Source organism: Opisthorchis viverrini (assembly GCF_000715545.1).
Source record: "Opisthorchis viverrini unplaced genomic scaffold opera_v5_391, whole genome shotgun sequence".
NCBI classification, from domain to species: domain Eukaryota; kingdom Metazoa; phylum Platyhelminthes; class Trematoda; order Opisthorchiida; family Opisthorchiidae; genus Opisthorchis; species Opisthorchis viverrini.
The window spans coordinates 286,746-311,620 of record NW_008752049.1 but is presented as its reverse complement, the minus strand read 5'-3'; the positions used below and the strand labels follow the sequence as shown (position 1 = coordinate 311,620).

Genomic DNA, 24,875 nt, shown 5'->3' with positions numbered 1-24,875 from the left:
ACTACTGAACTATCACTTAACGACAAAAAATCCAACCAAAAACATCCTTGGTTTCGGGATACCGCAATTTTGAATAATATGGACTTGTGTGTAGTTGATAGTCGTCATTCTGGACAAGACGTGCAAAGATTAATCTGTAATGATAATACTGAATAGTGACAGCCACAACTATTATTGTGATTTGGCAAAGTTCCTATGGTTGAATTCTCAGTATCATAACCAATTAACCCTGATGTTTGTGTGCCTGTGGTGAAATGAGAGACCTACCATCCAGCACGGCAATTTGGTGAGTCGAAACCTGCATAGAAAGTCCGGAAAATACTTCAGCTACTTACGAGTAAACTGACAAAACTCTTGTCGTGTAGTGGTGACCGCTGACATACATGCATCGTTTCATGTTCATTTAGTTTGGTTTGACTTTGGGACGCGAATCAAGCACACTTTCATTCCGTGTTCATTCGTCATTGCTGCACAGGCATATCATGTATGTTGTGTTTTCAAGGCAGATACCGGTATTAGGTCAACGTCATGGGTGGTTGCTTTGGAAGCTTATCCCAAGAACATCTTGTATGTTGCATTAACATTTGAGGCTCAATAAATCACAAAACCTTATTCTATGTTTAGAGTACAGATCACATGTCGCCGTGCCACGCGTCGCCCGCTTGAGTCACCTTTCACAAATGAGGTACCTGTCTTGTTGGTTCGGTTCTCGGCCTCGTGTTGCGTTTAGTGGTCCACTCCAGGGGAACAACAATTTACCGTACTTTTGGAAATCATCGATGACGCACTGTAACCGAATTGTAACCAGCAGTTTTTGTCCTTATTTTATTTAGCGGAAGTTGCGGTCAAGGTGATAGACAGGACGAAATTTGATGCGAAAACAAGAAGGTTGCTCTCACAGGAGCTGGCCAATATGGAACGTCTGGACCATCCTAATATTATTCGCGTTTTTGAATTCCATGAATTCCCAGATCGCTGGTATCTGATTATGGAATATGCTCCAGTAGGCGAACTCCAATCCTATCTCAAACGACACGGCCGAATGGAAGATACGGCTGCAAAGAACATTTCCGCACAAATTGTATCTGCCCTCAAACACATGGTAAGTTGACATGTCCAATAGGATCTTAGATACACAATATACTAGTCAAGTCAAAACCATACCTATTAACTTTGAATGTTTTGAGTTCAATATTGAATTTGACTTGTTCGTAGGCCGAAAATTCTGCTAATGCACTGTCACGTCCAATCAAAAGCACGATATGAATGACCACAAACGTATAGATGATTTTGACATCTTGTTTCTAGGCTGATCCAGTCGTGTATTATACATTGTAATCTTACTGTCTGAGCTCGCTGAGCACATGCACAATCTTGTCTCATGGGAAGTATCTGGGAACAGATTTTATAGATCTGTGCGTCGAAAAGTGGTCAAAATTGGGAGTAAATGTAGACGTACTAAGTTAATATTTTCCTTGTATGAGTCTACTTCTTTAAAATTCTAGCTGGCCCCTCTATCATTTTATTCTAGCTTTAGCTGTTCTCTTTCATACAAATGATCCAATCATTTCTAGTCCGCTACTGTGAAAAAATATGGATTGGAACTTCAAATAAGTACACACCTTGAACACTATAATCCGTATACTTTGAAGTGCTTAAAGACTGCGACTGGAGTTTGATACTACTAGTGGAAAGAAGGAGGCTTTCGTTGAGGAGTTATTTATTATAACACGCCAAGTGAACAGTTACACACTATTGGAGAAAGAAATAAAACTCTTCTATGTATCTTGTTTATAAAAACTGGGTATCCGCCTCATTCTCAAACGCGTCTTCCTGAAATTTCCTGGATACTCATTGCCTGTCACTCAAACGTAAACGGATGCTATAAAGCGATTCCACAAATTCCGCACTAAATCTCACTTTTCAATAGGCGCGAAGCAGATACACGAGAAAATCACCTGCTACTAGCATGCCTCATCAGTAGTACACACCGTTATACTAGGAACCCCACACGTGTTCTTGTACGCATCCTAGTTAAGTGCAGCGCTTTTACCCCAGAACAATGAGTCCTACAATCCCAGTATTATGATCGATCGTCCTAGTGAGAATGTCACATGATGGTTGTACGTAACCACCTATATTTCCGTTGTATCTCAGCTCTACCTGTACGTACATTTCGGAGTTCAATTAAATTGCGTAACTATGGTATTGAAATTTGTTTCTAATCATAGGGCAAAACACTAACCACACATTCGGGTTTACGACGCAAGGGCTAGATGTCATAAGGTTGAAACCCTTCATTCTGCAACACTTTTCTCCTCACGTCTGTTTTGTAATAAGTTTGCACTGTGCCTATTTTTCGTTTTTCACGTAGAAGATAACTCGTCTGCTTTCTTAGAAACAGCTGGTCGGCCTTCCATTAAATGTTGAATCATACAGATTTGGCGCAATGTGTTGTTATCCCTACAGAAGGCTTTGATGATGTAGCAGGTAGTCGGCTGTATACTAGTGTTTCATTAGCCCGTTGAGTAAACCGGTATCACTTGAATCGGATACTACTTTGAGATTCTGTTGATGCTCAGTGCCTCATACACCTGTTCGTGGTATCATTGGAGAGCTAGGATAATAACGATCTCTCAAGTCATGATGGAGGAAGGGGCTAACATATATCAGAATTCCACCCTTGGATATGATGTGAATCCGCTGTATGTATATCCTTTAGTTTAAAGATTTTCACTAGACATAAAATATCAGGTTGTTTGTGCATAATGTGACTGTTTTCCTCGGGCTAGTTGCTATGTAATATGCCCGATCACGACAACACGTTTGCTAGAATTATTCGCACCATACATGAACGCAGACGTACAACAAGCAAAACGTATACAATTCAGAGTACACTCAGTGTTGACCGGCTCTCACAGACCAACTGATCAATGCCGACACAATCATGCGTTATACCTAAAAGGCTATTTCACACACAGTTGGGACTGGTTAGATTTGCTCGACAAGGCCTCGATCACTACGACGTTGAAGGTCGTGTTGCGTAGTACGATGCAGAGTTCACTTATCCGGGGAATTTCTGATAACTCTGCGGAGCAATCTACTTACTGTGAAATTAAACAAACTGGCCTAGGGCCCTACAGTGAAATTCTGCAAGGTAACCAGTCAGAAATTCATTTCATTAGCAAGGCAAATTACCAGAAACAAATAAGATATATGAATAAAAACTGGTTGGAACTGGCTGCCCATAGCATTTCACTGAGCCAACGTTAAAGTAGGATACCTAACCCCTGCAACAAGAAGGGTATATCTGAATGGAGATAATCGCTCAGTCAAACGCAGTCGATAGGCTCATCTAAAAGTCAGCCGTATCTTTCTTTTACAATATTCTCTGACCGAATTTTGCGTACAGAGACATCGTCATTTTTTGGGTGGAACGATTTTCTAGTTATTCAATATATCTTTTCTCGTGTGCTATTACTCATAAGGCTTCCATTGGCATTGCACGAGGTATCATATGCATACATTGCAACTAGAGGTTACTGCCCCAGTATAAAGGTAGACAACTGAATAATGTGACTAGACAGGTTTCCGGTTTGACCTCAATCCGTGTCTCTACTGAAGCCCAACAATGTCTGATACAGATTACCGGAAAATTTGCTTCGCAGACAGGTGAAAGCATACTGTCCAACCCCTCGTGTGGTCTGTGGGTTCTACCATAGCTGCGCAGGTGCTTAAGTTAGCATGAAAACTAGACGTCTAGTAGAAAGCGTAACCGAATTTTATTGAGGAAAGTCACTATGTCAGAGGCCAGACTGCATTTTTAGCTAATCTGTTTCACTCTAACCACTAGAGCAAACGCATGAACGCTGTGTCGCCTCTTACTGCATATTGACCATTCCAGTGATTACCAAGGCGTTTTCGATCAGTTCGTACAGTCAAAACAGTGATTAGCATTAATTCTCACCCGCAATAGCCCCAACTTCTAATTTTGGCGGAATTCTCGATTATCTGGTGGAACCTTTTCAGCTCTGTATTTAGGAATATAACAAGTAAATGTACACATTACGGGTGCGACTTCCGCGTACACAACTTTCGATCGAGCAAAAGTAAAAAACTCGTTCAATTCACTCGAATCCCTTTTAGTATCGTGCTTCCTGTCATTGCGTCTGTCTACCAACACAAATACCAACGGAAATTCGGAGGTTCCCAGCATAACTAATATCAACTATATACTATTTGTATGCCGTTTTCAGACCTTTCTACTTGATTAGAGCAGGCAGCTAAATATTTCATTTAAGCTTGCCAAGCAGTGGTAACAAACGAACGAAGTTACATCGGCGCCGCTGGACTCAAATTTCCGTTTTCTAATTTCACTCACTACTAAACGGGACGCAAAGTGCGACGCAAGTTCCATCAATCGTTTGGAAACAGAGACCTTCATACAGCATACATGCTGTCGTCTGTCTTTCTGAAAATACTCAACTTTCTTAGAGGAAACTACGCACAAGGTTGCTGAAAACTCTTCGACAGCCCACGACCGGTTTCACCCTTGTTGGGACTCATCAGGTAGGCGCAGATTCAGTTGAGTCTCTCGTAAAAATCAAATTGATTTGCAGATGAGTGTATTACTCAATTTTCTGTTTGCGACATGAGTCAGCGTAGTGGCTGAAAATTCAGAGAACCTTAGTCTTGAATTTGTGCACCAACTGCCTTACAGTGTGTACCGATCCACTGCGGGAAATGTTTTCATTTTTAAACTTATAATTCATTCGGAAAATAGAGAAATGAAGAAACCCGATGTATCCGTTCCAAGAACTAAATTCTAGGGAACAGCTCTAGCAATGTGACATAGGGATGACCATGCACTAATGGGACCAACAGGCTGATCCTAGCTGTGTAGACAAAAACGATGTTTCTTTCTCTCTTTCAACTACTTCTGTCGTCACATGACCATGCAACAGTCTAAGAAATTATCCACCTCGTGACGTGAAACTTACAGATCACACGCTTGAATCTTTTCAAAGCCGAAACATGAATGACTGATTATTTTATAATGAGTAGAATATCTCGGTGTCGTAATCCCGGATACACCCCGAAAGAAGTACATAGACGGTGGAGCCCCAAACGCAATACTTACATCTTCCTCTAAAGATTCGCAATAGGTAAAAGTCTTCGCTCGACAAATGTCAGCCCAGTCAATGCGATTTTGCTCAGACCACCTGGAAAATTTGGTCAGTGGTCCTGTCCAAACCAGTTTTTAGCTCAGCAAGAAAGTGTGGAGTCCAACTGGGCGTTCGTCATAACCTCCAACATGTCCGATTGCGCTGCTCACTAGTCAGTCACATTTCTGCACGCCGAAAATCAAAACTATGACCCGAGTAATCCAGATCGTTTATTAGGACCCGAATACGAGCACAGCACTGTTAGTCGTTGTGAAATAGTACACTGGTACATACAGAAAACTCTCTCCAGCGTTGTAGCAAAAAGGTGTGCACAGCGACGGAGTAATGAAGCTCCAGAGTTGAGTGACTATCGAAAAAGTTTGCCGATAAATTGGTCTGCTTTTGAATGCGTTAAGAAATACGGTATCATTACTGTAGGATGAAGACTCCACTGTGAGTGTGCGTACATTTTTTCCGAGAATACATGCTAGAAGAACAACTTTTTCTCTAGGGCTCTCCGGTGTTTGGATAAAATAGGAACAGCGATATGTATGGAATCTGTTCAGTAAACAACCTCAGTACTAGAAACTTTCCCTGTTGTTTAAGACACCTTGGGGTCATTCGCTAACGATGGCTCAATTATCTACACACGATCTCAGGTAAATAAAAGAAACATGTGGTTACGTTGGAAACGTTTTATGACCTAATATTCCATTTCATTTCCTTTCACTAATTGGGATACCTTCATCAGTCCTAACAATAGTGAGAAATCTGTCCCATTATCCGTGCAGGAGAGGTTTCTAAACCCAACTCAACTTCCTCCAGACCGGGAGGAACAACACGTATACTTGATATTTTGAGCAGACTGCTTCTCAGTTACACTTATTCCGGTGGTTAGCGGGTTAGGGCTGGCGTAACAGTGATAAAGTAGTCCCTCCAACCAGGGCATTTGTGTTTACTAGAAAAATGATCCTGTGTGTAAGTTCATTACAAATTCCAGTCGGGTTTACACAGGGCACCTTCAGATGTTTGAAGACTTCGGTGTCCATTCCCTTTTTATGAACGGCGGTTTTTGTAAGACAGTTGCTTGAGATAACCTCTTTGCTTTGTAGAAAGACGTTTCAAATACCATAGATCAAACTCTCCAAGTTTACAAAGATCGTTAACTCGTAGGGGCCAGGCTTCACATGTATAGAAGTTAACGTGTGACACAGGGGACGAAATGCTCCCTACTGAAGTTATATTCCTGTCTCTTCCCTCAGGGGATGTTTCACCGAATGCAGCTTTTTTATGGTTGCCTGTTTAGGTAATGATTATCGATTGTGGTGAGGGGTAGGCATTCGTTTGGGAGACTGCTTGTTGTTCAAAAGCAGGTCAAATAGTTTTTTCTAAAATTCACTTGGTTCCACTTCCATCATACCGGCTGACGTAACTGAGAACCACCTGTAGTTTTAGGTCTTTCATAAATCGGGACTATATTTTCATCGGCGTAGTTGACTGCAATGGTAATATATGACGCATACGGAACTCTTGGAAAATTTCAAAAAGTACCCCAAGGAGTTCTGTGCCGGCTCAAATTTCTCACTTCTGTCGTTGAAAAAAGTTATTCAGACCGGAGTTATTTGCTTTCAACGGTGACATCAATTTATCAGCTCTCAAGCCACTTATCGACCAACATCTTGAAAGTCTAATGTTATGTCACCAAGCAAAACACGATCATCACTCTTAGGCTTTTGCCATGCAAAGCAGCGCAAAAATCCTATCCGCCAAATATCTTATGGATATGATCACACACACCGTAGCAGTTTCACGATGATGATCTGAAAACAACTCGAGCACCATAGAAGTATAAATATCATTTGAAATTATTGACCAATAGCATTTGTTTATGCCGTCTTCGAGCATGTAGGTAGCGAGGTGTTAGTGTTGAAAAATGATATGCTGTCTACAGTGATGATGCTAATTATAACAACTTTCATGGGCCAGTTTTACACACCAAACATTTACACAGTGCAATGCTTCATATAAACTACACTACGGAGTATCTGAGTGGTACCAGTAAGTTACCAGGTTTGTTTCGTCAGAAAGAATACTTAGGTTGATTTGGGAGTGGTTTCGCCATGATCACAATTTCCATTCATCTAATTCGCTCGTCTTAGTATGTTATTTTTGTGCCCACTCATCTATTTCATTTTGAAATGAACCGATTAGACAGTAATTTGCTTTCTTCGTGTCCATGGTCGGCTGGGTATGAACTGAACTCCGACCGTGAAAGCGAGTAAGTGCGCTTGCGCGCACAACTTTGTTTGGTGTCGACAATAGTGTCATATTTTAGAACTGCACATGTTGCGTCTCGGGGGCATGAGAAAGCAAATATACCGGAACTAATCCAGTAAGCTGATCCGGGTGAAATTCGAGCATTAGGTAATGGAAAATCGTAAGTAAACAGGCAGACATCGCATCCGCTATCAGTAGGTGAATTCTGAAAAGAAAGTTTTCCAAAGGACATGAACGAGTCCCCACTCTCACGCACTTGGCAAACCGCTTAAAATGCGAGGGAGATGAAAATCCTTTTCACTAATTTGTCTTTAAGCTCATCTACCATGTATGTTGCATGCTGATTATTTTATGTGCGTAGGAGGGCGTGCTTACAGCCTGCCCCTGCTCACTGATTGGCTGTAATTACAAACTCATTGCCCGATCAGACACCATCACACGTGGTCTTACCGTGTTTGGTTCTGTCAGTGGGTCATTCAGAGTGAATCCGAATATAGCAGTGGGTTTTTAAACAGAGTATCTTAGTTTCAACTGCACACGAAAATAGAACTGTAAGCCAGTTACAATACGCATTTTAGCACTGGAGGTCACGAAAGAAATCTTCTTGAATATTGATTATCAGCTGTGCCCATAGTCATAATCTCGTGATTATCGCCGCACAACGTCTGTCTTCTAAACACTACATTACAGCAGCACAACTTATAAGAATCAGGTCATCTTTGCGATAAAATGTATCATTCCCTTGGAAGATAGATTGCGCGACAAAAGAATGTGCAACGTGATAATAGCTACCTGAAAGAACGAATCACATTAGTTTGAAAATGGCGAGCACGTGACTCGTGTATTACCGTTACGATACTCACAGTGAACAGGACATTGACACAAGAGATTGCTGTGGGGCATGACAAACCTAACCTAAAACCCACACAGTATTTCTGGTAATACAGAGGAAGAAAAGCATTAGGCCACCCGCTAGCTTGTAAGTGCCACCAATTCCAGCGCTAACACGAGCATAGTTGTTGCATACAATCCAACCACACTGGTAGGTTCTAGAATTTATATGAGGAGTCACTCACCAGTTATCTCCAAATCTTCTACGTCTGATGTTCAGACTCGGTGTAACTCACATTGTAGAGCTTAAAGTGGAGTGCAAAGGCGTCATACACCCACAGGGTGGGTTTAGTATTTTCAACCTGAACGCCATGGGGTTACATGCCCCCATTTATGGACTAAAGTGTAGGTGCCCTGTTTGGGAATTAGGCATCGTCTTCTGTTATGATGACAGTATGCCAGCCAAAGGAGGCCGTCGGTATCGAATTCAAGAGCAAAAGCTCTAAACTTCAGAGTAATTTTGATAAATGTGCTTCATAAAACCCCGGTTTCGGCCACTTTACCACTTATCTAAATCATCGGAGCCAATTGATCTCTGCAGTAACACAGCTATTCGTTCGTGTCTATTGTGGGAGAAGTCCTGATTTGAAATATGTCCAACGCGAGGAATAAGGAGCTTCTCAGAAGCGTTTTCGCATGCAAAACAGGACATTCACCAAAAGCTTTAACTATTTCCGTTTTTGATTTAACTTTGCTCAAAATTGTGCCCACTTAATTTGTAGATGGGATAAAACGTGCGACTGGTTACTATACTCTGGGGTTAAGATGTAGTAGGGTCAAAAATCTAGTGAATTCAGTACATACATATTGCAATTCGAACACATTGGTTGGCCACCCAGTAATTTCCCTCTGTGCTGTCGACCCTTGAACGAAACCTGAACTGTGTATGTGGAACTTCCTTCAGTCTTATAGGGGTTTGAGGGCCATTCAGATGAAGGCTGCTGATGAAGAAAATTAGGGTGAGTCAACAGGAGTTCCCATCTTCCAAAGGAAACTCAATATCGAATGTAGTGATTGCAGAGGTACCACCTTGAATCCCTTAGAACAGGGCTTTCGGAGTACTAAGTCCTCGTTATCTTAGGGCGAAAATCTCAACCCGTATGCGTCACACAGGATTTTGATCAAATAGAAGCTACATCGACCACGTCCTCGAAATCAGTCAGGTGTTAGAGCAGCGACATGCGTACAGACAATGAAAAATCGTTTTGTCCTCCAAAGGTACGCTAAATTCTGTCACTTTGTCTAATTACATTTGCTCAGAATCGGATGCCTCAGAAATTCCTGAACACAATCCGGTCTTCATATTCATATGTTCAGATCTGTAGTATGCAAACGAAGTTGTCCCGATCTTTGAAAATGAAGGCACTGTTGACTAAACATCACCAACTTTAAGAACACTGTCATTTTTAGAAGTGCACAATCTTTCAGCTTGTCCCCCGCAACTTAAAGAAAACGCAGGAGGCTGTGCAGAATTTCACGTACCTCGCAAGTTTCATTTGTGCCAAAAATGTATTTGACGAGGAACTTTTTTAAGCCCCATATCACGTTCACCATTTTAGAATATTTGTGGCATCGAAAAAGACCGTCGGGTCCCAAGGATAGCATGCATCAGGCTACATTACAGGATGTGTTGTTGTCTGATTGTGAGGCAGACCTGTACAAGCAAAAGAACATGCTTTTTTGAGTTACAGACTCAGAACTATCTCAGAAAGTTTGCTGGTTCGCAGAGAAGAATATTGTTTTTATGCCTCTTTCACTGGGGCTTGACCTGCCGGAAGGATGACATGTGTAACTTGGCAGAAGGGCATGAGAAAAAATGGCAGTAAATCATACCATCTGTGGGCCTGCTGGTATGATGGAAATGAGGGTTCAGATTTTAAATATGCGGCCTTGATTGGTCACAAATAACTTTGTTGTGTATGCTGAAAGCCTTGAGGTCCCCGTGCGGCAACTTACGTCATTTGAGATGTTGGTAACCACATGCTAAAAAGACTTGAGACACTTTTTGCACTATTTTACAAAGTTTGTAGACCCATCGGTTGTTTTCCTAGAGAATCGTTTGCAACTCCCTTGCTACTGTTAACTCACATATACCGGAATCCGCAGAACTGTTTAATTTCGTGGACAAAAGGGTAAATTCCCTCTCATCGAATTCGCTATATAACGACTATTCGGATTTCTCACCAACAAAAGTGGTCCTCGTACTTGAAAGCTACTGGAGTATACATCCCTTATATTCTGAGCCGTTGAGCTTGCTAGCAAAACAGCGCGTTCGAATCAACCCTCTTGCTCACGCGTCAATGAGGAGGACTACTTAATAAGTGAAAAGTGCTTTAGGAGCAGCTTTATGGACTGTAAATTAGTAAGCAGTCAGTGAAATATGTAAGTTACGCAGAACAAAAACGTAGACATTTTGCACCATTGTCCGTGTACACTTCCTGTCCGTACGGTAGCACCAAACGCAAAGCTGAGCTTAAATTCACCCACCACTCATGCGGACTTTATGCTGTGGCTAAAGACGGCTTGTAAAAGAGGCTTTTAAGTAAACAAAGTTTAACTGCCTTGACTCAGTATCTTACGGACACCAATGGGAGACATTTCTGTTGGGGAATCGTCCGTATGAAGGAACCCTAGAATTCAATCGTCTTTTCCTCCCTTCACTCACAATGCTGAAACTACACAGGCTTGGGAGAGTGAGTTGACCTACTGCTTGTTATCGCTCGGCAAATCGTGGTACCGGAGACTTTCTGGTATCACGAATCTCACACTGTTGCAAGTAAGTTTCACAGCAAACGTGAAAATGCTGCCTAGCAGCAGAAACGCAGTTATTTTTAGGGTGATTTATCAACGCATTTGATTAGTCTTCAATGATAAACGATTTTTGCTAGGGGAACCACTCTCATGTTAAGGCCATAAAATCCTAAGAGGAATGAATGCATTTAAGTTTTAAAGCATGGATTCATAATTGATTTTGTGAAGCTGTCTTATAGCCGGAATCTGTCTGGCTTATGGTCTATAGTTATTTTTTAACGACTGGAAGCATTCCACCAAAAGAACGGACATGGTGAGCATGTTGGAAGTTTTCATATTGTCGGTTGCCATGGCTCACGAGCAAATAATGGGACAAATCTGATTCCGTTTGACCACAAGGTGGTATTGGTTCCACTTGAAATGCCGAGTGAGATCAATACATCTGTCATATCTCTATTCGAGCCAATGCAATGGCACGGTTATTCAGACCGATGTTTTTTCCAACCACTAGAGGATAGGCCAACTGTTCGAATTCGCCTGCAAAAATAAGAATGTTTTCTGAAACCAAGATCATTTGGATGTCGGTCTGATGACTTTCGGAAACAGCACTTAACACTTCGACAGTGTTGATCAGTAGACTAATTGCAGAATAGGATGCATTTTATTCTTCTGAATATGATACGTTAAAGAATCTACGTGAGCGAGGACAGCTGATTTTGTGGCATCACTCTTTCAGGGTTGCGTGCACTTTTTGCACCAATCAGCGTTGCAGTTGTGACAAAAATTGGTTTGAAAAGAATGCACGTCCCACAACTTGCGTTGGCGGATTCCCTCAAAAGTGAGGAGCGATCAATAAGTTGAAATTCACTTATTTGAGCAATGGCACCAGTCTCCACAATAAAATGCAGTGAGCTTCAAGTCATCCTTATCTGGTTGGAAGGCCCCAAGTGCCAGACGCTGCAGTCACTGAATCTGTCGTGGAAATAAGCATCAATGAATAGTGGTTCAGTTTCAGTCCACTTGGCATAATTGTGCAGTTATAGAAGAACGATAGAATTACAGTTGGTGGTTGCCGCCCAATTGTGAAGTGCGGGAGAAAGGTCCATTGTGTAGATGAGAAATTCCGAATCTGCATCAGTTATAAGCTTTCTTGACCTAGACCCGGTAGTAACTGCTCTCACAAAAAGAGCTGTGTGGAACAATATAGATGGCAATAAACTTGGCTTTCCCTGTTTTAATCCATTACACAGATTCCCCACCACCACAGACTGTGTCATGAAAATTACATCACTCAACCATTGGCTTTGGAGTGCGGAAAGTTTCTTCGGCAGTTGCCCTTAGTTACTGTGGAATGCCAAAGAGCAAGCGACTCACTGAATGTCAAGTCTAAAGAACAATGCTACTGTCACCATAGAAATATTTTCGGACAACTGATCCACATGTACTTTGTCTGGTGGGAAACTACCTGACGACCACATGTTACTGTGGTTGCCATAACAATAAGCATTATGTTTTCCCCTTCGCTAAAGCTTTGTCATCCTTACTAAGGAAAAACTGAATTCTGGTAGCGCTTGGTGATTAATTAAGCTATGGGAATTTAGACGGAAATACCAAACGAACTGGAAGCCTATTAGTTTTCTCATGTGTGTGTGAAGAAAAAAATGCAGAAGATAAAATTACTGCTTGAAAGGCACAGATGCCATTGAATGATGTCCGAATCAACAAAAACTTGCCCAATAATAGATTCTCTGTCCTACACAAAGTGTATTGCCCAGCAGCCCAAATCCGACCTGGAAAGTTTTGAAGTAATTGAGTGCTTGTACTCAAATTCCACAACCATGTCCGCCAATTTACGCCACCTGTGACCTTTTGATTTTAAATTAGCGAGTTCTTATTAATGAGGGGATGGGATCTAAAGGTAAGACAAGTCTTCAAACTAGCAAATGACGCAATTCGAAATTACATGGTTAGAAATTAGACACTTGGTTTTGAAACAGGGGCTTTTGGGACAAAATTCAGCACGATCAGCTACGGAGGCTAGTTCACATGTGAATATATTTAAGAACCATAAGAATACTATTGTTGGTGGAATATGCACAGTCAGTAACCCGAATAGCGTTTCACGTACTTTTAGAAAAGCAAGAGGAGTAATAAAAGACCTATAAGCTATGGCAGTCGGCTTATCTTTTTAGGTCCGGCTTGGATGAAAGTAATGGACTATGGTGATCTTCGTGTACTTATTGTTTGAATTATTTGAGTTTGTTTCCATATGAAAACACATCTGAAGAGTTTTTCTATTAGTCCATATGTCGGTAGCTTAGGTAGCGTAGATGGTCGTTGGCTTGTTCGCTAAGCTGGGCAATTCGATTGCAAACGTTTCATCAGCAACTGAGGTGACACTAACCCACCGCTACCCACCACTACGCTCCCCAATAACGTACCGATGGTGATAAAACGTTTGCAGTCGAATTGCCCAGCTCACATCTGAAGAGCCTTTAGCACATAAAAACCGATCCGTTTAGTTGCCGTGCGGTTTTTCAAATGTTGACAGAATAGTGGAACAACTTCTGAAACTCTGGCATTTCTATCGATTATAGAAACTGATGTAAGCAAATATTTACATGTTTGGACACGCATAAGGCGTTGTCAAAGTGACAAATTTACCAGTCATTTTCATTTCTTTGTACAGGAAGCGTACCCCTCCTGCACTCAGGGGTTCTGATTAGTCAAATGGGATTTTCCTTGGAAGAGTAGCTTTAAGAACTGACAACGTCATTTGACTTGAGCACACTCGTAACCAGTTGATCTTACACCTAGAGGTCTAGAATTTAGTACCAATTTGCGTGAGTAGTATTAGGAACGCTACGTGAGCTGTGCCTAACGTCCTGATTTTTTCTATTTACCTGACGCTTGTAGCAAGTTTTCTTTGCAAAACCCTAAACATGAATCTTATTATGAGGGGAAAATGTTCGTTCGTCGTAGGGTAAAGTTTTAGGTTACGAAAGTCAACGTCGTGACCTTTGCAACCAGACATATTAGCAAATATAATAACCTTGATTGAACCTGCAAAACAAACGGACCTGAGGTCCACAATAATTACTTGACTATTGTTTATGCTTTTGTCTCGCTAAAATTCAACTGGATGTGCCATTTAACTTTCATTCTGCATTGTAACACAATGTACTATGCCAATGGAAACTGGCATTCAACACGCTCATAATTTTTCAGGCAAAATCCTATTTATCTTACTTTTCTTAAAAATAGGGTTGGAGAACGTCACAGTATACTTGGCAAAGTGTTCAGGCAAGCAATAGAAAAGTGCACTCAGCGAGTCTGACGATATTGATTGAAGTGCATTAGTTGCAATGATTCCTCTGAGTTTTGACCCAAATCAAGAAGCACCTAATCTTAGAAGCCGCCAAAGGCGAGTGTGGATTGAGAGTCGTGATTGAGCCGTGACCGTCTCTGTTTGCACTAAGTCAGGTCAATATCTCTTAATTTATGGTGACCCTGTACACTATTATTAAGTAACTTATCTCAGCTAATTAAAGCAACCCCGGTGGAACATACATGGCTTAGACCAGTACCAATGAAAGTTGACTTCGCAGCCATTGTACTCCCATAGGTTGCCAACTGCATTTTGCGTAATCGCTGGTGCCACACTGCAACTCAGCTAAATTCCTGAACAACAGTATAGTAATGTCTGAATTCTCTCTTATGTTATCTGTAAAGTTCTATTATAAGTAATCACCACAGTCAACACATGAAGCTTCCACTTGCTTTCTAAAGTACTTATTCATTCCATCCACAGATAGATAAACTCGAATGCCGCGTCTGGTAGCTGGTCACTTGTTTGCTTACCTTACCTAAAACAAACTGGTCCAGATCGTTAACTGGTCTAAAGGCATTTAATGCTAAAAAATGGAGTCCATCGGGTAGAAATGCTCCGATTCGATTATTCTTCAACGCTAGTTTGGCACATCCAATCCATCTGTGTTGTGCTCTGTCGCCTCCATGAACCTTTGTTTAAAGGACCTCCAGAAATAATTTATTGCATCTGCAGAGCAGAAAGTTCTCACATGTTCATTGGTAGTGTGCCGCAGAACGCATTATTTACAGCGGCTTTCCTGTCGCGCAACAGTCGAAGCATCCTCTGCTCTTTACTGAATTTAAGACAACTAAAATCTCATGTGTTCCAAGCAAATTGTACCATGAAATCATGTGCCGGCAGTCTTTATACGTGCCTGCTCCACTGTTGGCTGGAACGTTTGTAACTGAGATCAAAAGCCATTAAATAACAAAAAGATGTCCCCAATTTGGTTGGCGATAGGATAAAATTCTACTTCAAATCCACTTCGAATAGATTACTTGAACCAGCTTGCTTGTGCGTAACTCTTAATCTAGGTAAAATGTTGGTTTTCACCAGAATGGCATGTGCTGACTTTTTTCCCTCTACCGGCAGCGGCTACATCAACAGAGTTTCAACATGCTTGTTGACGTTTCAGCATATTGGCTGAATCATCTCAAAGCTACTGTCACATAAGAAGACATACAACCTGTCAGTCACTGTTAGTTCCACAATGGATTAGGTGTATCCGATGAGATTGACACAGCAAAGTCAATCAGAAATCTATTCCTATTCGTTCTTAGTCCATTCGTCATCTGAGATTTTGATCAGTCTCCCGCCTACACTAATCCATCTTTACAGGAAACACCGATTCGGAGCAGCTAAGCCGTTTCCAAATCGGAGGATTGCCCAACCAGTTGTCTGATTTTAGAATCAGCCAGTAAACTGTACTTTCAAATTGTTTTTCCCATGTATATTATTCCTACTAAGTGAGAAGAACAGCTAGCTCTTTCTCCTGAACATTAATTTGCTATGCACAGTTGCTCGCAATTCCTTTTAAGGTTGGATAAACCGCCGTTTGGTTTTCCAGCCTTGATTTTAGAATCCGCATTTTGCTGCATTGGTCGTCTGGCGTTATTTACATAAGTTGCCATCCATTTATCTGGTAATATATTCTTTGTTTCGTTATGTGCGCTGGATCTGAGCATGAGTAACAGGTGTGTACCGAACCAGAGAGTTTCATTAAAAAACCTGTTAGTATTATTATTCTCCTGACATTCCACTACAAGTGTTATGTCCTGCAAACTGATTACTCTCTTTCGTGCTCTGGTTTGCCTTGGATGAGAAGAACTTTTCCAGTTTTAGCGATTGTATTCCAAGTGAACCTCTTAACTATTCACACGGTTGTAGTATTGTTCAGCTTTGACTGTGTAGATGAAGTACCACTTGCTTGATCACCGGGTGACTCAAGTTGCGAGCAACTGAGCCACACAAAAACATTCCTTTCTTAAATAGTTCTTAAATTGTACCATTTTATAAAGACATATTTGTGTTCAGAACGTAAAGGTAAGAAGCCAGGAAGACTGATTCCTTCGTTAAGGTTGTGCCTAGACGGTTTCCACATTCAGTTTAATTCAGCTAAATTCCTGAACAACAGTATAGTAATGTCTGAATTCTCTCTTATGTTATCTGTAAAGTTCTATTATAAGTAATCACCACAGTCAACACATGAAGCTTCCACTTGCTTTCTAAAGTACTTATTCATTCCATCCACAGATAGATAAACTCGAATGCCGCGTCTGGTAGCTGGTCACTTGTTTGCTTACCTAAAATATGGCAAACTGGTCCAGATCGTTAACTGGTCTAAAGGCATTTAATGCTAAAAAATGGAGTCCATCGGGTAGAAATGCTCCGATTTCACTATTCTTCAACGCTAGTTTGGCACATCCAATCCATCTGTGTTGTGCTCTGTCGCCTCCATGAACCTTTGTTTAAAGGACCTCCAGAAATAATTTATTGCATCTGCAGAGCAGAAAGTTCTCACATGTTCATTGGTAGTGTGCCGCAGAACGCATTATTTACAGCGGCTTTCCTGTCGCGCAACAGTCGAAGCATCCTCTGCTCTTTACTGAATTTAAGACAACTAAAATCTCATGTGTTCCAAGCAAATTGTACCATGAAATCATGTGCCGGCAGTCTTTATACGTGCCTGCTCCACTGTTGGCTGGAACGTTTGTAACTGAGATCAAAAGCCATTAAATAACAAAAAGATGTCCCCAATTTGGTTGGCGATAGGATAAAATTCTACTTCAAATCCACTTCGAATAGATTACTTGAACCAGCTTGCTTGTGCGTAACTCTTAATCTAGGTAAAATGTTGGTTTTCACCAGAATGGCATGTGCTGACTTTTTTCCCTCTACCGGCAGCGGCTACATCAACAGAGTTTCAACATGCTTGTTGACGTTTCAGCATATTGGCTGAATCATCTCAAAGCTACTGTCACATAAGAAGACATACAACCTGTCAGTCACTGTTAGTTCCACAATGGATTAGGTGTATCCGATGAGATTGACACAGCAAAGTCAATCAGAAATCTATTCCTATTCGTTCTTAGTCCATTCGTCATCTGAGATTTTGATCAGTCTCCCGCCTACACTAATCCATCTTTACAGGAAACACCGATTCGGAGCAGCTAAGCCGTTTCCAAATCGGAGGATTGCCCAACCAGTTGTCTGATTTTAGAATCAGCCAGTAAACTGTACTTTCAAATTGTTTTTCCCATGTATATTATTCCTACTAAGTGAGAAGAACAGCTAGCTCTTTCTCCTGAACATTAATTTGCTATGCACAGTTGCTCGCAATTCCTTTTAAGGTTGGATAAACCGCCGTTTGGTTTTCCAGCCTTGATTTTAGAATCCGCATTTTGCTGCATTGGTCGTCTGGCGTTATTTACATAAGTTGCCATCCATTTATCTGGTAATATATTCTTTGTTTCGTTATGTGCGCTGGATCTGAGCATGAGTAACAGGTGTGTACCGAACCAGAGAGTTTCATTAAAAAACCTGTTAGTATTATTATTCTCCTGACATTCCACTACAAGTGTTATGTCCTGCAAACTGATTACTCTCTTTCGTGCTCTGGTTTGCCTTGGATGAGAAGAACTTTTCCAGTTTTAGCGATTGTATTCCAAGTGAACCTCTTAACTATTCACACGGTTGTAGTATTGTTCAGCTTTGACTGTGTAGATGAAGTACCACTTGCTTGATCACCGGGTGACTCAAGTTGCGAGCAACTGAGCCACACAAAAACATTCCTTTCTTAAATAGTTCTTAAATTGTACCATTTTATAAAGACATATTTGTGTTCAGAACGTAAAGGTAAGAAGCCAGGAAGACTGATTCCTTCGTTAAGGTTGTGCCTAGACGGTTTCTTCAGAGAACAGGGAAACTAACAAATTTTGTAAACGGCGATACACTTTCTGGTGTGTGACTTGTTCGTTTAGGTATCGTACTGCAGCTTACATGACCAGAGGTTGCTTGCAAACATGGGGCTAGGGTGTAGATACATGGAAATCTGGGCCCACGTAAAGGATATTATTTCCGCTTTTCTGCTCCTTACCTACATTGAAGCATACTTGCTAAATGATATACACACAAGTACCGTACAAATAAGGTTAATAAAACCCCTCTGCGCCATTTGTTGAAATGTTGCATTCGACAGGTCTCTTTCTTCAGAATGAAATTATCTTAAAAATCCTCTGTTGCTGTGCACGTGGCAGCATTTAGGACGGATGTGCCTTAACAATTATATGTCTAACTGAAATTAAATGTAATCAGGTATTATTATCACCGTGACCTTTTCTACACAACCAGGGATGCTGTACGCTTCCTTGAGTCGAGAAAGGATTAATTCGGTACGCTTTTGATTGAACGCATTGACATTCACTGGGGTAGGTCGTGGTTAGGGATAATCAGGTGTACTTGCATTGTCAGTTATCAAAGGCAATTTTGACCTATCTTTTTAACCTAAATCCTGTTGTTCGTGCCCTAGCGATTTTCTGAGCCTAATTCCTTTGTTCAGTAACTATGGGTAATGTAGAATATGTGATTTTGTATGATTACTGACGTAAAGTAGCTACAGGATATTAGTTTGTCTCCAAGTCGATGTCTTTCATATTAGATTGCCTCAATCGGATAAAAAAAGAGCAGTACCAAGGGGCAAATTCTCCCAGAACACTTTACAAAGTCTACCTGTCACTATCTAAAAACTGAATTAGTTTTAAACACGTCAGGGAAAATAGTTGCGCCGCTAGAAATACTAATCTCGGACAAACACATAACGATAAGATAGTATCAAATAAACCGAAAAAGTATCTCATGGTTAGAAGCCTGAGTTGAGCACAAATACAGTGGTTCACACAACACAATTTGTAAACCTTCCCTGGTCTGTCGGAGACAGCATCGATCTCTTGATTAACCAATGTGGTTCATGCACAAAGTGCACATAAGGAATACTTGCCAGAGCATTCGTCACCGGCCAGCCAATTATATTTGAGTCTAAAAATAAAACAAACCTCTTCATCGGTCTCTCAGGCGCACAGAACAATAGTCTCTATGTTTGACCACCATGCGCATACTACTTTGGAATTCACACTTTCCTAAGAATTCAGATACCTTCCCCAGGAAATGGTGCTGTGCTCGGCGTTAAGAAATGGGCAGTTCTGGAAAGCAAACCAGCATCCGGTGATGTGCTTGGTATGATGTCAGGGTCGAAGCGAAATGTCCACCGATCAGTATGATTGACTTGTTATTTATCATCAAAAACGAACGTTTATTGAGTGCAATAGCTTGGGCAGTGCCTCTGAGGTTCCTTTTGCTATTTTATTGGAGAAAAATGCATTCACCTCTTCCGGCTTCATCACTGAAAATCATCAGGCTACTTTAAGATGTGCAGCTATTAAACTTTTAAATATCCCATTGAACTGCGCGTTTTTAAAAATCCAGTCTGAATGTTTTTGACAACAGTAGGAAATTACGAAACGTGGACCTTAATCAGTATAGCTAGAACCAACCATTTTTGATGTTAAAAACAGGGTTTTAGCTACTCATAAGGTTGCTGAAAACTCTGACAGACAAGACCAGTTTTGCCCTTCTTGGGGCTCACCAGGTAGACACAGTCCCCGAGTTTCCATCAACTTTATGTTCTACTTAAACCCAAATTGGACAGAGTTCGACAAATACTCTCATTAGCATAGCAATTTGGTTCCGACGGGAGACTCACCTGGAACCCAGCTGAGTCTCTCATTTATGATGTTCTTCACCAGGTAGTCTGATGTTTCAGCTGGCATGCTATTAGAGACATCGTGATACATGTATAACCGTAAGAGAAGAGCACATTCAGTTGGTTAAACAACATAAATGACAGATTCATCTGGGTCCTACGTGAATCTCCCGTCAAAACCAAATGCAAATAAAGTCATCCATCGTGAATTGTATCTATGTGGTCAAAGTGAAATGGAATTTTCATATCATTTGCGCCTATTCGATAACATGGTCAGAGCGATTTTTGATTGACACTCCTAAGATAGAAATCGATCATGATTTTTCAAGAGAATCAAGACGTTCAATACACCCGACACCACAGACTCCAAACGTACACGTTGTCCATGATCGAATTTCTTGGCCAACCACGGCACCCATACTTAACACTTGTAGGGATATATTTCGAGGCTTTTTCGCTACTCACGAGTAGTTCGGATTTAGGGAGAACCTGTTTCACCCATCGGCGGCAGACATAAAGCACTCAGTGTAAGCAAACAGTTCTATAGCCCCTAGTAAACCTTTGATGTGTTTCCCGTGCATTATTGGTTCCTCCCCTAAGTATTGGTAAGCTTGTATGGTGAAGTCTATGAACTTCCGCACTGAAGCGGAATGTCCTCTGGCTCATTTCGCAAACCTAGTCAAATGTAGCCCCGGGAAGCTGAAGGGGTTTCGTATTGTTTCAGGCTGTCTTTATTTGTCCTCACTTCTTACTCCGATCAACCTGCCGATATTATTTCAAGTTCCTGTCTTGTTTGAACTTTCAGCCCTTGTCCACTTCCCTCTCAACGTTTATTCCTGTCATGACACAAGAGATTTATGCAAACACCTGATATTCTTTCAACTTGGCATGCATAAGAACTGATCTAATAAGCGTCATTTTCTCTCAGTTTATCGTTAATAAATAATACTGCTCCAGTGAAGAAGATCCGTCAAGTACCATATGAAGCAATATCTGTTCTCAGTAGCGCCTTGCGTTCGGTCATAACGTTCAAATTCTATGACTTTCTCATTCCACTGCTGTTCTGATGGTGCTCACTGGTTCATGCCATCCGACTTTGACAACGGACTATTTCTGACAATCTTCTGAGACTTAATGTTTGGTTTCTTTTAAGCCGTATCCCTCACACTTCGTTTTTTGAGTGTTTTCTACTTCCGGATAAATCACCTTAAACAATGGAGCCACTAGTAAGTCCGGACATCAGGCTATTGGATTTGTTGGTTGTGGAGCCCTGTTTAATCCACTTAGTCCCCTATGAGATCGGTTTTGTGAAAGAAAAGCCTGCCTCATAAGCGCTTATATCTTTGCTTCTAAGTTGGGTTACCGTTCAATAATTGGACGAATCCTGTCAAACTAAAGCTGACTTGTTTCTATTTCAGCACGAGCGTGGTGTAGTTCACCGTGACCTAAAGGCGGAAAACGTACTGTTCGTGGCAAGTGGAATTGTGAAGGTTGGTGACTTTGGCTTTTCAAAAAAGATCAACCGAGAAGATGCCTTGACGACGTTTTGTGGTTCGCCTCCTTACGCTGCCCCCGAATTGTTTGTTGCAGATTCTTACACAGGTCCTGCAGTAGACCTTTGGGCTCTTGGAGTGCTTATATTCTATATGGTTGCTGGGCAGCTTCCATTTCGTGGCGATTCAATCGGGAAAATTAAGCGACTAGTTTTGGATGGGCAATACGTCGTACCAGCCCATGTAAACCAAAACTGCAAACAATTAATCAATGGTCTGTTGTGTCAATCAACCCAGAAACGATTTGACATTTGTCAGACCGAACAGTGCAACTGGTTTTCTAATCAGGACTGGTTTCAACGCTCGCATGAGTGTAATCCATCACCAAACCAGATAAGTGACAAGCAGGTTCGTGATCTGTTACGTCAGTGGTGGGATGTAGATGATGCTGAATTGCGCAAAGCTCTTGACGAAGGTCCTCAAAACGGCCTCACTGGCATCTACAGAATTCTCCAAGTTCATGGTAAGAAGTTCGTCGAAGGGAAGGTCCCATTTATGCCCAAAAAATCGTCCAAAAAATCACGTGAGAAGAAGTCATTGCCACCGAACGGTGAAACAGTGAAGCACAAGAAACATCACAAAACCACCCTGAAGCAAACTGAAGAGGTGACCACTGTTGACCTACGAGATAAAAATGCGCTCAAGGGTAAAATGCATAAAGCGGAAGATGAACACACCTCAAAGACATGTTTACTTCTGTGATACATGGAGACTCCAACTGTACAAAGCACTTTTATCTGTTGTTCATCTGATGCTTCCTCCCCCCACAATATCCCTCAAACTTCTTTTGCGTAAAATCGACCAAATTCATGTCTAATTTGCCTGTAATGAAATACGCTTCTATTGTTTTCGCAGAAGCGAATGCTTTTTCAAGTAGGTCTTTTTGTTGTCTTTGTATATCGCCCTATTTTCGCATACACACACACACACCAATCATATCAAAAATCTCCGAAATCATTTCAAGGCCGGTCCTGCAATAACTAACCGTCGCTTTTTCGTCACACCAGTGCAAGAGTAAAATATTGGTTTCTTATCCCAATTTTGTCATAATGTTATTTTGAGGAAAATCATCCTGATCTTGACAATTTTATTATTTGGTCCAGTGAAGGAGTGTTTATTTTTTCGTCAGTTTGACCACCAACCTTTACATGCAGTAATAAACAGTACCAGCATCAATCTGTGTTCCGCAGGAAAGATCGAAGTAATTCGCACAGAATGACTTATTCGAAGTGCTGGTCCAATGGGGACGATGATCATCAGTCCGTTCTTGAGTTCGCGGTTCAGAATGGTGGCATTTCTAATCGAATTTTGTCTTCAAATCATAGCAGAAGAAAATTCGTGTAAAATATTTATGCGCTGAACAGAGAAATTCGATTCCTGACCAGTGAATAATTCTTGAGGCTTTCGATGAAAATATAACAATGCTTTTGCCTTCTTTAAAAGGAGGGACAAGTGTGAATGCAATTGGTCGCAAAAATATAGATCCCCCGTAAACAAGCTACATGAGCCTGAAAGAATACAAGGTTTTGTCCGCAAAGTGTCAGGAAATTTACAGTGTTTAACAAGTAGATTTTAAAATGAAACCAAAGGCAACAATTTAACTAGCATATGTTTTTAATCAACACGTTTACAGTGGTTTGGGTACACTTTGAGACTATAAAGAAGCTTATTTTGACGCCGGGTAACATTGATTTAATTTCGTGGAAGAAAACTTAGATGCCAGAGAAATTATTTAAGTTCAGAATGATTACAATCAAAGTCAGCAACATCAGTGTTGACAGTGATGTTATAGTACCGTACAAACATAAGGTTTATCTAATTATATTTGAAACCTTAGAGTGAAAAACAGTGAGCAATTGACCTGGCGCTAACCAATCGCAAGCATTCAGAGATGCCTAAAACTCCAAGCGTCCAATCAGCGATCCACCGACGTTTTTTGCAATATCTTCGGAAAAGCACAGGAGAGGTCACGGGCATCCCATCTTGGAAGACGGGCGACACTGATAACACCAAACTGTTTGTAACTTCTTTGACATCCTTTCACCAAGTCATATCCTGTTATGAATGAGGCATGGGGAACCGTTTACCCGTCCCAGTAGACGGTATTTGAGCTTTCGTGTCACACGGCTAAGCAACTTTAATTGATGGTACTGGATATTTCCGCGATTGATGTAAATACTGCACAACCACATACCCGTTTCTTAATTGCCCGTTGAAGTTACCTAACGCCAGTAACTCTTCTGAAGCATCGGCGGTCAAAAACCGAAAGAAACCCCATGTCATCTGTTCGTAGACGCCATGTTTCGCAAGCACACAACAATACAGGCCTTATTGTAGCTCGGTACGTGTGACACTTAAGACCCAATGATGTGCCCTTTTGACGCCACAAGAGACGTAAATCAACAAACGTGATCCTTGCCGTTGAGATTCACTGACTTTGACAGACACTTCTCCTTATTGAGGTAACAGTGGTATCCTGAACAAGAACAAATTGTGACAAGCAAGAGTTTGTGAAACTCATAGCTTTATATACATATGTATATATATGTATACATTTATATACTCAGAGACGTACGTATACTGTTAACTTGGAATGGAATCCATCGCTATAGATTTCGTGTTGGATAATTTAAGCAGAAAGTCTAAGGATGGTCAAGACTGTCAAAATAAATCAATTATTGTAGGCGGGAAAAGTCGGTTCATTTGGGGTTGACCGAACTGTACAATGGGTGACATATTCCGATGCTTAGATTCACCTTCATAAAGTCCAGATTGTTGGCCATTAGTAGACGTTCAACTAAACAAACCAGTGCCTTCTGTTGAATTCGTTCATCCATGTTCACAATAAATAGTTGCCTGCACTACACGCTGTACAGTGCTTAGGTCCCACAGTCTCCAGTTTTAGAGCTATGGTGCGAAAATCCCACACCTTTGTGAAACACGTACACTGTTTGGATAATGGATGCCCAGTCACTACATTTTCTGGTGCGTTGGTCTTTGGTTTTTCTATCGATCTTCAAAACCTAGTTCTATAATTTGGGCTCATCTTGTTTGACCTATTGAAGGAACAAGATTCATTGTTGGTATCGTAGGAGAATTTTGAAATTTTC

At 41.1% G+C, this 24,875-nt stretch overlaps 2 protein-coding genes across 2 annotated transcripts in view; one reads left to right on the top strand and one right to left on the bottom strand.

Annotated features, from left to right (window-relative positions):
• T265_10649 (hypothetical protein) overlaps nt 1-22,952 on the top strand; it is a gene marked incomplete at both ends in the record, with an annotated part of 58,510 nt that extends 35,558 nt beyond the window's left edge. The window contains 2 exons of the mRNA XM_009177094.1: nt 834-1,102; nt 21,631-22,952. Coding sequence (XP_009175358.1) covers nt 834-1,102; nt 21,631-22,467 — 1,106 coding nt within the window. The remainder of the gene's footprint in view (nt 1-833; nt 1,103-21,630) is intronic.
• T265_10650 (hypothetical protein) overlaps nt 11,530-24,875 on the bottom strand; it is a gene marked incomplete at both ends in the record, with an annotated part of 31,854 nt that continues 18,508 nt past the window's right edge. The window contains one exon of the mRNA XM_009177093.1: nt 11,530-11,621. Coding sequence (XP_009175357.1) covers nt 11,530-11,621 — 92 coding nt within the window. The remainder of the gene's footprint in view (nt 11,622-24,875) is intronic.